Below are 13,885 nucleotides of genomic sequence, written 5' to 3'. Positions count from 1 at the left end.
CTACTTTTGTTCCCCATGGTCCCTGTGTGTGTTGTAAAGTAGTCAAACTCGCTCGCCTGGACTACAATCTCAATACAAATTGGTAATCTAAACGGGAGATTGTAGTTCATCACGGGAGTGAGTTTGGAGCTGTGGCTACTTTACAACACACACACAGGGACCATGGGGAACAAAAGTAGGCAGCCTCCAGAAGGAAGGACAGTGTCAGCACCAATTCACAGATGATTTGATGATCTACACCTGAGTGATACACAAATAAGATACATTTTTGTTAATAGTTAAGTTACTTGAATGTATTTTTAAGATTTAACTCCTGAGTTTAGTGTCACTTTAATCTAATGATCTCCACCGTTCCAATTACTAAAGCATCATCTGGGAATATGTTTTTGCTCTTGTGGGATTGGGAAGGAATACTATTTTCTCCCTGTGTGACAAAGTTGCTAAATGTTGCTCGTGGTTTTGGATTTCTTTCCTCTGGAGCAAAAGTGGGAATGTTTTGAGAGGTTGTGCATAGAGCTGCAGCTAACGATTATTTTGGAATTTCGCATGGCGCTGTATAATGTATTATTGCTGGGATTTGTAGTCCTCTATACAGCGCAGTGCAGAATATTCGATTAATCGATTATTGAAAAAGTTGACAACTTTTTCAATAATCGATTATGTTGATTAGTTGTTGCAGCCCTAGTTGTGCATATAGATGCAAGTTTGTTACCTTATTACAATATAGGTGAAAGTCATAATGGACCGCTAGTTGAGCAAGTATTGTAAAGCATCAAAAACGTCTGATCCACGCACAGTAAAAAGTACCGATAAAGGGAAAATGATGGTGTTTTCACTTTTTTTTTTTTTTATGTACAGAAACAGTTGGCAGGTGCAGAGCTAGTGTTGGGCTCTCTTATTTGAAAGGGCAGAAAGCACTGCACACACACACACTCACACACTCACATTTGTGCCTATATAGAAAAATGTCTAACCTTGACACTTGCTGATCTTATTAGCTATTATTATGGCATAAATAATGTTTGTATGCACCAGCATGCTTTTTTTTTGGCGCAATTTTCGTGTAATTAAAATCCTTAAAAAAAAAAAAAATTTAAGTGGACTGTTACCTGTGACGGCAACCCGCAGATGCTGCAGTGCCGTCCGTCCGTTTTTTTACTACGGGCGGACGGCAAGAGGTTAAAATAAGCTAATGTTGGGGGCGCATGCGAGCAGAAAAAAATTGCCGTCTGGAGACGGCAACCCGCAGATGCTGCAGTGCCGTCCGTCCGGTTTTTTACTACAGGCGGACGGCAAGAGGTTAACATAAGCTAATGTTGTGACATGGCAATTGGGAAAAACCCCCCAAATGTTTACCTTCAAAAGCTTTGTAATTTTTATCTTCACCACTCTGATTGTGGTGGCCATTTTCAGTAAGGGCAGAGGATTATTTATTCCTTTACTTCCTGCAATTGTAAGTAAATCTTGTATTTTACATAGGACTTGCATAGGACAGGTGTTTAAGGACGAGTATTTACAGCTGCATGCACAAAGGATTTCTTTTTCTTTTTCCTGGGGAAGGGCAGGGAGGGGGGCCTACTTTAAAAGCTGTCATAAAAGTAAAGAATACATTTTCTATTTCTGTTTTCATTGAAATGCATAGGGACATTAGAAATGCTTGTTAACCATCCGCACACATATATTTTAGAGTTTATTGACTCCACTTCAAATCTGCTGAAGATTCCTGCTGAGCACCTGCTGGACAGGCTGTGCTACCGAACTATAACAGCAGGAAAACAGCAAGCATTAAAGAAGCCCTGTAAAAAGGCAGAGTGCTTCTCACGAAGGGATTGTCTGGCCAAATCTATCTATGCCAGGTGAGATACAAGACAGAGGAACTGATCATGGACATCCGGAAGGTACCTGAGCTTTTGTCTGAGAATGTCTAAAGGAAGAATTGGTCTTCAGTATAAACAGTTATATCTGTAAAAAAATAAGTCAAGGCAAACGGAATTGAGAAAGCTGGTCGGATGTCCAGTGAAACGTCGTCAAGAAAAATACAGCAAGTCCAGTTGCCTTCACCTTATTTTTTACAGATATACCATGACCTGAATGAATGAGAACCTTCACAGACAGTATAAACGGTTGTTTAAAACACTTTTATTCATAGATCTCAATGACCTGGAAGAGTACACTTGCAGGGTAGTCTTGGCACATTTTTATCATTGTTTGTTTCTTATTACTAATGAACAGCTCAGTGATTCTTACAAGTATCGTTTAAAGAATTGTAGACATTTTGGTCATGTGGAGCGTTGAGGCCCTTCTGGGACCAGGTGCTGTCCGTTATCCAGGACCTGACCATGGCGGATCTGACAAACAATCCGGCGGCATGCCTCTTACACATGTCAGCGACCCCACTAACCACTTACAGGCGCTCGCTCACACACCACCTGTTGGACGCAGCCAGGGCATCCATCCCTCTGTTGTGGAGACAACCCCACCCCCAGTCGATCGCATTATGGTTGTCCAAAGTGTGGGAGGTATGTGCCATGGAAGACTTGACGGCCACCCTCAGGAACACGGAGAAGCAGTTTTTGTCCACCTGGGGGGCTTGGATCTACTTCCAGCACTCCGACCGCTATGCAGCTCTCCTGTCTGGAGAAGCGCAAGCACTTACTCCTCTGGCCACTTCTGTCCCCCAGTAGTCGCCCTACATAGAGGGACGTAGTGAATGATATCTTACCGCCTCCCTGTAGCAAACCTAGGGGTTTCTCTCCTGGGGGGGGGAGGGGGGGCAAGTGGTCCGGGCACCTCTCTCTTTTCTCTGTCCCCCTCTACAACCTCAAACTTGTTCCCGTAAGGGAATCCTGCACTTCTATGACTTTGCCTTTCTTTGTCTGTTCTCTCTTCCTCTCTCTTTTCTCACGATACTTGCACAGATACCAAGAATTGGTCCAGCACTATTGCTGGACACACGAACTCACCTTTACTTTATATACCTGACACGGCCAAGGGACGGACAGGTGACTGCTATTGTTATCGCAGTCACCTGTCCTATGGGGTGTCGGGGCCTGAAGGTACAGACCCTATGCGGTAGTCATGGCTCTGGGAATATTCCAAGAATGTAAAGAGTGTAATTGTATGCCATGTCTCCCTATACTACTTTCTGCAATACGTGTATATTGTACTTGTTCAGACAATAAACAAATTTAAAAAAAAGAATTGTAGACAAGGAGTGGGTGTGTCAGCATAAAATTAATTACCACCCTGCCTGAAGAGCCTCTTCACCCTTCCCTGTGAAAGGGCAAAGCAAAAATCAGCCTGGTCATCATGGACTCTTTGACTGATGATCAGCCTTAGATGGTAACACAGAAACCGAGGTTAACTAAACTAAGCACAGCTCACTTTTATGACATCTGATCACCCCTTCCCCATGCAGATTAGTACTAATTGTAGGTTTGGATAATCAAACAGCTCAGCAGAATTGTACATAGGCCATTTGCCTGAACACCTGTGAAGTCTTTTAGGCATAGAGGCCATCCTAGGGTAGTTTGTCAGCTATTGAGGTATTAACAACCAGCCTCAATTCTGAGCTCAAATTTCATAGTAACCATACACCACAATCCTCAGGTGATGACTTAACCTGTAACCCTAGCTGACTATAAATCTTTTCCAAACAATCCCTATGGTTTTACTTTGCTAAAAAAATACTCCAGCCTGTTTTAAATAAAATGTATTATTTTGCTCATTAATGCTATTGGTGTGAATTTAGTTTAACAAGTAGGAATTCACCTTGAACTTCTCAGACCTTTTTTCTGGGACACACGCATCATTGGTAAACAAACTTGGAAATGCGTAACTGGGGGACAAACATTTGGGTACCTCCTGTATGGCCACAGGTTTATATAGCCACACACACACACACACCAGTCAACAGTGCATTTTACACTATTTGTCTGGTGCTTATAACGTTGGTGCATACAGCCCATTACCTGTAAGGTGTGATAAACGATGGCATAAAAAGATGTCTGTGAAAACACAGGAATCCCAAGGAAAACTAAGAATATGTGCTGACCTCCTTGTTGTAATACTGGGAAATATCCCCTTCTAGTCTTGTGACTCAAGATTTCATTTGAGTGCCATTGTTTTAAAGTGAACCTCTCAGGATGCAGAAGCATGATTAGAGTCTAATAGAAACAGTCATTACATGAAATACTTCTGCTACTATGGGGTTCAGAAGACTAGGAAAGGGTTTATCCAACAGAGCCTTGCTTTGTAAAAGTTATGGCACTTTTATTGCATTACTATTGTCCCACAACTTTCAATAATTTAAGCTGTTCTTTTATTGCAGATTATTTGACTGGCTGGTGACTGTGATAAACGAAAGCATTTGTGCCAAGTCAACTATATGGAGCAATTTTATTGGTATTGTCTTATTTTATTTGTTTGTATTTTCTTTCTTTTAATATTGCTTGTGGGGGAAAAAATGAATGTGCTAATGAATATTAATCAAGTCATCAGTTGACCATGTGGACAGTACACTAGCATGTCTGAGAAGGATTTTCTACTGTATGAGTTGTCTGTTTTTTCATTTCTTTATACACCTACAATATATAGTATTAGTTTATTTACATTTTGCCCCTTTTTGTAGGATTTCACAATAATTATATTGATGGAACTTTTTATTATCCACTGTGGCTTTTTTTCTGTACAGAGGACATTTGCATGCCTGAGAAGGGTTTACCAGTGTATGAGTTGTCTGTTTTTACATTTCTTTATACACTTGTATAGTATTAGTTTGGTTCTTTTCCTTTTTCTTTTGTTTTTAGGATTTCGCAAAAATTATATGAATATAACTTTTATTATCTGTAATGTATTCCTTATATTGTAAAGCGCTGTGCAAACTGTTGGTGCTATATAAATCCTGTATAATAATAATAATTGTCCACTGTGCTTTTTTTTTTCTGTAGAAAGATATGCAGGAAGTATTCATATGTATTTGCATATCCTTTTTGAAAATCTTGTTACTTTTGCCTCCCACAGGTTTATTGGATGTTTATGGATTTGAATCTTTCCCGCAAAACAACTTGGAACAATTGTGCATAAACTATGCCAATGAGAAACTTCAGCAGCATTTTGTAACCCACTACCTTAAAGTTCAACAGGTATATTGTATTCACTGTTGTTCTTTCCTGCAGTGTGCAGATTATTGACACTTAGATTTGGGTAGAGATTTAGTGGTAGACTCTCTATAATATTGGCTCTGTGTTGGTATTGGTGGTATATCTTATGTTGTGTGCAGCCTTCTCAATCTATTTAAATATATGCTGTTTTATGTACTTTTGTGGACATTTTACTAAATTAGATGGTAGGGCTGATTTTATGAAATTCAGAGCAATTTAAATGGGTGTAAACCCCAAACTGTTGTATGTAGCTAGCAGAAATGCCCCTTGTACTCTTTTTAATAAATGACAAAGGATGAAAGTTGTTTGATTGCTTTGGGTTCCTAAAGAAATAACTATAGCACAGCAAATGGACTTTCTCTTTTATCTACCTAGTACACGTGGAAGCAAAATTTAGAATCCAGAGAGTGCTCCTAAATGTAGTCTCTTGAACTCCACAATCGGATCGCTCTTCCATATTCTGATTCTACTGCAGCAGCCAAAGCTTGGCTGTAATCTCTAATGCCGTGTGAAAATGCACTTTCCTTATCATATACAGTATATAATAAAAGGTGTGTTTTTCCTTTTTATTTAATATAAGGGTGAGTGTTTTCCCCTTCCTCCACTTCCCTTTTCCAGAAGGGTAATAAAACTTGTGTCTTCAGATTGAACATGGTGCCAAACAGCGGTTTTGATGGTAAACTTGCAGAAAGTAACAGTGGTGTGAAGGCTGTGGTCAGCAATGGCAGGCCCCATATTTCTTTCCTCCCAGATTTGCTTTAAGGTTCTGTTCTCACTGACCAAATGCAGGTGAAAGATGGGCAATTTTCCATTGTGCTGCCAGTGCAGTTACAGACCTTTTTTTTTCCATCAGATTTGGGGGGAAAATGCACAATAAGCCTGAATGCTCTGTGTAGAGTGGTAGCTGCAGTTTTGGTCCAGTTGTGAAATATAATCCTTTATGTATCCATCCTGCACACAATTACATTGTTTTTCCTGAACACTAAATGTTCTTGGGCTTCTCACACCACCTAATTATCCCCTGGCTACCCTGTTTAACCAGGAACAGTGAACCTAGAAAGACAAAATGCATTTAAAAATGAATACTAGAGTTTACTTAGGGTTTAAATAATTGCAGTTGATATTTTATATGTAATCAAGGCCAGAAGTGGAGATTTCTCTTCCAGGAGCAACCAGCACCAACACACTTTCTACTGCTATACCCTATAACTTTGGTTAGATTCTGTGCATTTATAACTAGCTGCTTTTAAACCGATAACTTAATATGTGATTTAAGGCCATATGAAGCACTAACCTATAGCAATCAAACAAACTTCACTTTACTGGCATGAGATAATTAAAGGATAATTCCTGACTGCACTCTGATGTTTACCTTCTTAATAAGCCTGCCTGGTCAATCTAGAACAGCCTTTCTCAACCTGGGTGCCTTCTGGCTTCCTCAAGGGTGCCTAGAAATTTTCAGCCAGCAACATGTCTATCCATGAGATGGGCAGGCTGGCCACCAACATTATAGAAATTATGATTCTAATCCAGGAAGGGTGGGATCCCTTCAGAAAAGGGTGGAAGTTTGCCTCTGTCCAGGCCTGTTCCTCCTCCCGCTTTCTGCCATGCAACCACAGCTGTGGCTCCTGATGGCAGGACTCTTATGTGAAGGAGGCTTCTGATGTGAAGTGGGCTGCTGATGCGAAGGAGGAACTCTTATATGAAGGGGGGATGGGATTCTGATATAAAAAGAGGGTTCTGCCATAAAGGGGGATTTTTGTGTGAAAGGGGAGCAGTGCAGAGGTGCACATGTAATGGGCAGTCACTGAACAGTACAGGGAATTCCCCCCCACATGCAGTCCCCCCAATAAGGACATAAAAGCTAACTGAGAAGACATTATATGTAAAAAACTGTTTTATAGTTAGGACATAAACCTACTTTAAGAGTAAGAACTTATAACTGGACAACATTTACAGAGTTATTCACAAAAGGGTGAAGAGTTTGGGGAAGGCAGGAGAAGTGAACAATCTAGACCAAAATAGCTGATCTGGAAAGTGAGCTGAATTGGAGAATTTTTCCAAATCAGCAATTTTGGCCTAGATTGTTCACTTCTCCTGTCTCCTCCAAACTCTTCACCCTTTTGTGAATGACCCTGTTAGTTTGCACTTTGTATTCTAAACAATTACCATGGGGGTTTTTTTGCCATTTTATTCACTTGTTGTTCTTCTTTTTGCATCTCCATGCTGATGATCTCCTCCAGGTTCTTTTACATGTTACTGCTATTGACCAGCTTCCTGATAGCGTCAACAGTGGTCCTTGTGTGCACAATGTGTGTTTGCACAGCCACTTGTAGTTTGCATTAGCAGCATGCAAGACAGAATAACAATACAATAGCAAAACTGGGAGCTAGTTGTCACCCCATAACACAAAGTGCCTGATTATGACCCTTAATGTTAGGACTACCAGGTATTATTCTAATTAAAGCTGCAGATTTCAAAAGATTAAAAATTACTTTGGAAAATACATTAACATGTTAACGCTTAAAAGAGATGTTAGTGATTTGAGTTTAGATCTACTTTAAGTGGTAATTCTTAGGTGCTGCCAGTTGTAGCAAATTATAATTCACTCAGCTGAAAGTAGACCATTACAAGATGTATTTTGATTGTTTGCCATATTAAGCCATGCCTCTATGCCAAGACTTCTTGGTGGTGAAGAGTGCTGCTTACCTGTAAACTCTGTGAGCTAAAAGGATGACATTTTCTGTTCTGCTGTCTTCATTTATTACTGGGGACTTTTAGTAATGTTTGGACAGTGTAAAACACTATTTATTTTTGTTATAACATGCAGATCGCTTCATACTGACAGTATACTCAATAGGAATAAAAAAAGTAAAGTACATAGCTGTTGCTTATCCGACAAGTCAAAAGTTTGGGATGTTTAAAGTTTACAGTTAAATTTCTTTTTCTGTAGGATGAGTATGCAGCAGAAGGGCTGGAATGGTCCTTTATAAGTTATCAGGACAACCAAGACTGCGTAGATCTTATAGAAGGAAGTCCAGTTAGTATATTCTCTTTTCTTAATGAGGTATGTATTACAAAAAAATGCTCTCAGTATTTTTGCAAACAGCTCCACTGTAGCACTTAGGCCCCTTTCACACGAGCGGTCTGATCGGCTCTGCCTCTTAGTTTTTCAGCCGGACCTGATTAGATGCTCTATTCTGTGTAAATGGACGAGCATCCGTTTACACCCGGTTAGCCCCGGCTCCAGCTATGTCCGGAAAAACAGACGGATCAGAGATCCATTTTGGCAGACTGGACTGTGCTGGATCGGAGGTAATCTGATGTAAACAACATCAGAGTCCCCATAGACACACATGGGGTTTGGCAGTTTCAGTTTTTAAAACTGTACAGACACAAATGTCACAGTGTTGACATCCGATCCATACTGCTGTGATCAGGACAGGATCTGTTGACGGATCTTCCCCTGATTTTTTGTTTACTTTGAGCCTTGTGTGCCATATACAGTAGTACCTGAATTTGAGACTTGTTCTGGCTGTCATCCATGAGTCTTTTAGTTGTTCTTTAACCCCTTCATGACTGAGGCCCTTTTTTCATTCCCGGCGGCAAAAGTCGCCGGGGGTCTGTTTAAACAGCCCCGATGCTGGCGACGTACACTGTACGTCGTCAGTCACGAAGGGGTTAATATTATGGTTGTGAAATTGCCTAATACTTTTAGTGAGAGATACCACTTTTATATCACTGTTAAAAATGATACTAGCAGCATTTCGGTACTTGGAAATCTGGTACAAAGTTCTTTCAACATCACAGATTGTGTACTGCAAGTTCTTTGCCAACACAGCATAATAATAAGGCATCACAAATAATCACTCAATATTTAAAGCATATCTCCAGGCAAAACCTTCTTTTAGCTTTACATATAATGGTAAGCGTTGGATCCTTTGTCAGGTTTTTATTGCTCTCTAAATCCCCAGTGGGGAGTTTAATTTTTACTGATGACCATTGTCTTTGTAGGAATGCCGTTTGAATCGCTCTTCAGATGCCAGCCAGTTGCAGTCTCGGTTTGAAAAATCCCTTTCGCACAACAAGTGTTTTGGATGGGATAAATTCAGTGGAAAGCCTAACTTTATTGTATCTCACTATGCTGGGAAAGTGACATACCAGATTGAAGACCTGGTGGAAAAAAACAAGGTGCATATGATTTAGACTAATATTGCAGTACATGATGATTCACTGGTGGAAATACACCATGGACCTTGACATCTTTTCATCTGTGAAGCTTCATGGACAACAACCAGATACACTCATTGACCTTTAATATTGTATACGTCCAAGACACATTTAAGGCCGATTGAAATGTTAAGTTATTTTGTATTGGCTTGGTGCGATTAAGTATCTGAACTGTATGGTGTGTTTTTATTATTAGAGAAAGAATGGCTAATTCTTAGCTGTGTTGTCTTCTACTTTGTTGGTAACAAGAAAAGTACCAGATAACCTGAAATCTATTTTCAAACAATTTGTAAAATGCATAAAAAAGGCGCTCTATTTGTTTTGCAGTTTTTGCAAGGTTAACAAGGTTTTATTAACACTAATCACATAATATTACAATGAATATTTTGAAGCATAATTTGTACCTATAAATGTTTGCGAACATGATGACCAAAAGCCAATGATTGATTCACTTAGGCCCTTAGAGCCAGTACAGTCCCTATCCACAGTGCAAAGAAAAATACCCTGCAACACATGTAGTGAAAGTTGCAGAGTTGGTGTGGTCTCATAAATGTGTATTATCAATGGTTATTCCCTGGTGCTAGTGGTTATATGGTGGTAGTCTTCCTGTTTCTAGTAGTGATTATGGTGATTGTTATTTCTTGGGGAAATCACAGTTCCTGCCCATATCCTGACAATCCTGCTCATTCTTAAAATCATAAATGATGAACTATGCACAGAATTATTTTTCCTCCATAAACCAATTCCTTGGGTTCCCTCCAGTGCCAGTCATATAACTATATCCTTCAGCACTGGTCACACCATCTCAACGGAAAGGGTTTATTATTATTATTATTATTCAGGATTTATAGAGCGCCAACAGTTTGTGCAGCGCTTTACAATATAAGAAAGACCTTACAATTGCAATACAATTCACAGGTTATGTTTAAGCAAAACCAGCCCATCAGCAGTTTTGTCTGAACGTTGATTCTCACTGTATGATTGACTTATATGGCTTAACATGGGAGGAAAAAGGAAGGAGAAGTGGGAATAAACCCTCCGCCGGCCGTCCTCGTCCCCGGCGCTACTATAGCCTCCGGTTCACTTCCCCTGATAAATAAAATTTATCAAGGGGAGAGAGCCACAGCAACGCCGCTCTCAGGGAATCTGCCGCTCCAGGCAAACGCCTTGTTTGCCTCGCGGCAGATACGCCCCTGCCCACAGGCCAAGGCATCTATTGATGTGGTAACTGTATGGACAATAATATATATCTTTTATACTCTTCTTATAACTACAGTAGGGTTATTTTTATGTATGAAGTGTTTTATTTGCCATTCAGGATCCTGTTCCCCCAGAACTTATCCAGCTTCTGCAGGAGTCCACTGACAACTTGCTTCGAGAGCTATTTCCATCGGAAAACGGTAAACCATCTGATGTGGCCACATACAGTAGGACATCACCTACAACAGTAGTCTCTAAATTTAAGGTATGTTGCACTACTGCTACTATATAGTCTGATCTATACTAGGCATGACAATTGAAACCATTATAGACCTCCGAGTGTCCTAAATGTCTGTAGTTAACGTGGCTGTCTAGACCAACACAATTGTAGTTTAATTATTTTACATCACAAAGCCCCCTGCATCACCAACAGTACTGTTTCTGTTTTATTTCAAGGGATCGCTTGAAAGTTTAATGCACATTTTGCACAATACAACCCCACACTATATCCGATGCATTAAGCCAAATATGGGCTGCAGAGCAATGGAGTTTCGAAAGGAAGAGGTATACTATATCTGTTTTCAAAAACATATGAATTCACTGCATTATATTTCAATATAACATGTGACATGACCTAAAACATCATGCTTCAATCAAAGACTGGTGGAGATTCTCTTGTCTGTGGCGTTATCTTTTAATTATGATTTTATTGCAGGTTCTTAGTCAGCTAGAAGCTTGTGGAATTGTGGAAACTATTAACATAAGTGCAGCAGGCTTTCCTATAAGGTATGTTCTTTTTCCTGCAAGCTTTAAAGGGAAACTAAAATAGTTTTTTGGTTCATTTTATTTCAGTTATTTCTTGCACGTTTACAGGTTTATAAAATTATGTCTTATCTTTTACAATTTTATGTTTTATAAGGTCTTTGTTTTACAAATAAGGTTTTCATTGTTGATCCATGGCTATCGGCATGCAAAACTTAGGCATTCTAAGAAGAAAGTCCAGCACTGCCTGTATGCTTGTAAACAGCCTGTCTAGATTGAATAAATGAAGAAGCCTCACTATCTTATTGTCTTCTTCATCCTGTCTCCCAGGGGACAAAGTGCATGTAGCACTTTGTCCCGTGTCAGTTGCTGCTTTGTATCCAGAGCCAACATGGTCGTCAGCTTGCCCCCTGCCCCCACTGCTGTCTGACCACACAGGTCTGTAGGAGATGAATACCTAATTGCTTGTGATTCACGGCACTGGTCTCCCGCTCCAGGCATTGCAACCATTAATGCAGGGAGAGATAGCATGTTGGGACACAAACAGTACTGAAGCTCATGCACAAAGAATGTAATAAAAGATGTAAACTGGTAGTCCGGGGAGCTAAAATTGAATGTGAGAAATATATTGCCGAAGTTAGTAAAAGGAACCCCAAATTTTTTTATCAATACATAAACAGTAAAAAGGGGAGAAAGGAACAGATAGGCCCAATAAAGGACATAAATGGGTCGTTACTCACAAACGACAGGGAGAGGGCCGAGGCGCTAAATACTTTTTTCTCGTCGGTATTCACCAAGGAAAAAGACGAGTTTCATTTACATGATGAAATACAAAATTTAACAAGAAACACACCTGAGTGGTTGACTGAACCTGGGATACAACATAGGCTTAAACTACTAAATGCAAATAAAGCATTAGGACCTGATAATCTACATCCCAAGGTACTCAAAGAACTCAGCCAGGTAATAACGAGACCATTGTTCCTCATTTTTAAGGAATCCATAATGGCTGTTAGAGTGCCAAGCGACTGGCGGAGGGCTAATGTGGTACCTATATTCAAAAAAGGGTCAAAATGCCAACCGGGGAACTATAGACCGGTTAGTCTGACATGCATAGTATGTAAACTGTTAGAGGGAATTATTAAGGACTACTTAGTGGAATTCGTCCAAAATCATGGCATAATAACTGATAACCAGCATGGATTTAATAAGGATCGTTCTTGCCAAACCAACCTGCTAACCTTTTACGAAGAGGTAAGTAGAGATCTGGATGGAGGGAGGCTGATGGACGTAGTATATCTGGACTTTTCCAAAGCATTTGATACGGTGCCACATAAACGCTTGTTATACAAGCTAAGGTCTATGGGCATAGATGAATTAGTGTGCACGTGGATAGAAAACTGGCTAAAGGAACGTGCACAAAGAGTATCAGTTAATGACACATTTTCAGACTGGGCTGAAGTCAGGAGTGGCGTGCCCCAGGGTTCTGTGCTAGGCCCCATGCTTTTTAACCTGTTTATTAATGATATCGGGGAGGGAGTGAGTAGCCATGTCTCAGTGTTTGCTGATGATACGAAAATTGGGAGGGTAATGGACACGGATTTAGACATTATAACATTACAGGAGGACCTGGATAGAATCGGGGAATGGGCAACTGTATGGCAAATTAAGTTCAATGTTGATAAATGTAAGATATTGCACTTTGGAGTAAAAAATAGGCAAATGGGCTATACACTTATGGGTGTGCCACTGGGAAGTCGGAAACTGAGAAGGATTTGGGGGTCATTATAGACCGCAGATTGAAGAACAGCTCGCAGTGCCAGGCTGCTGTAAACAAAGCAAGCAGAGTCCTGTCTTGCATTAAGAAGGGAATGTATTGCAGGGACTAGTCTATAATTTTGCCACTTTACAGATCACTGGTTCGGCCACATCTGGAGTATGCGGTCCAGTTTTGGTCACCGATACTCCAGCGGAGGGCAACCAAACTCATTAAGGGATACAAGGACCTGAACTATGAAGCAAGGTTGTTAAAATTAAATATGTTCTCTTTGGAGGTTAGGAGATTAAGGGGGGACATGATTTTCTTATATAAACTGTTAAACGGCGACAGCAACATTATTAACAAACTGTTTACGGTTAGCTCCGTGACAAAGACCAGAGGGCACCACCAAAAATTGGTAGAAAAAAAATTTCAACACACGGGGCGCAAGGGGTTCTTTACAGTTAGACCGGTTAGGGTCTGGAACTCGCTGCCGCAGGAAGTGATTTCAGCAAGAGTGTGGAATCATTCAAGAAACTGCTGGACAAGTTCCTTGGGGACCATAACATACAGGGGTACCAGTACTCTTAAGAGCAAAATCACACATGGACTCATATACACGCACACACCTGCTCAAACATAAACGCATACACGCAATAGGTTGGACTTGATGGACTTACGTCTTTATTCAACCTCAAATACTATGTATACAATCATAGCAGATGGGAAAAAACTGCAGCCGATGTTGCAGTCTCAAATGACCGATCTATCT

General features: G+C 40.3%; 1 protein-coding gene across 1 annotated transcript in view; it reads left to right on the top strand.

Moving 5' to 3' along the window:
• The window catches only part of MYO19 (myosin XIX), a 68,148-nt gene that overhangs the window by 39,696 nt on the left and 14,567 nt on the right, over positions 1–13,885 (top strand). Inside the window, exons 11-18 of the mRNA XM_018567014.1 lie at positions 1,688–1,856; positions 4,331–4,404; positions 5,023–5,144; positions 8,116–8,229; positions 9,177–9,353; positions 10,711–10,857; positions 11,049–11,156; positions 11,308–11,378. Coding sequence (XP_018422516.1) covers positions 1,688–1,856; positions 4,331–4,404; positions 5,023–5,144; positions 8,116–8,229; positions 9,177–9,353; positions 10,711–10,857; positions 11,049–11,156; positions 11,308–11,378 — 982 coding nt within the window. The remainder of the gene's footprint in view (positions 1–1,687; positions 1,857–4,330; positions 4,405–5,022; positions 5,145–8,115; positions 8,230–9,176; positions 9,354–10,710; positions 10,858–11,048; positions 11,157–11,307; positions 11,379–13,885) is intronic.

Source organism: Nanorana parkeri, unplaced genomic scaffold, assembly GCF_000935625.1.
Source record: "Nanorana parkeri isolate BGI_ZX_2015 unplaced genomic scaffold, ASM93562v1 scaffold996, whole genome shotgun sequence".
NCBI lineage: Eukaryota > Metazoa > Chordata > Amphibia > Anura > Dicroglossidae > Nanorana > Nanorana parkeri.
Note: the sequence above shows the minus strand (reverse complement) of the source record. Positions and strands in the feature narration are given on the sequence as shown.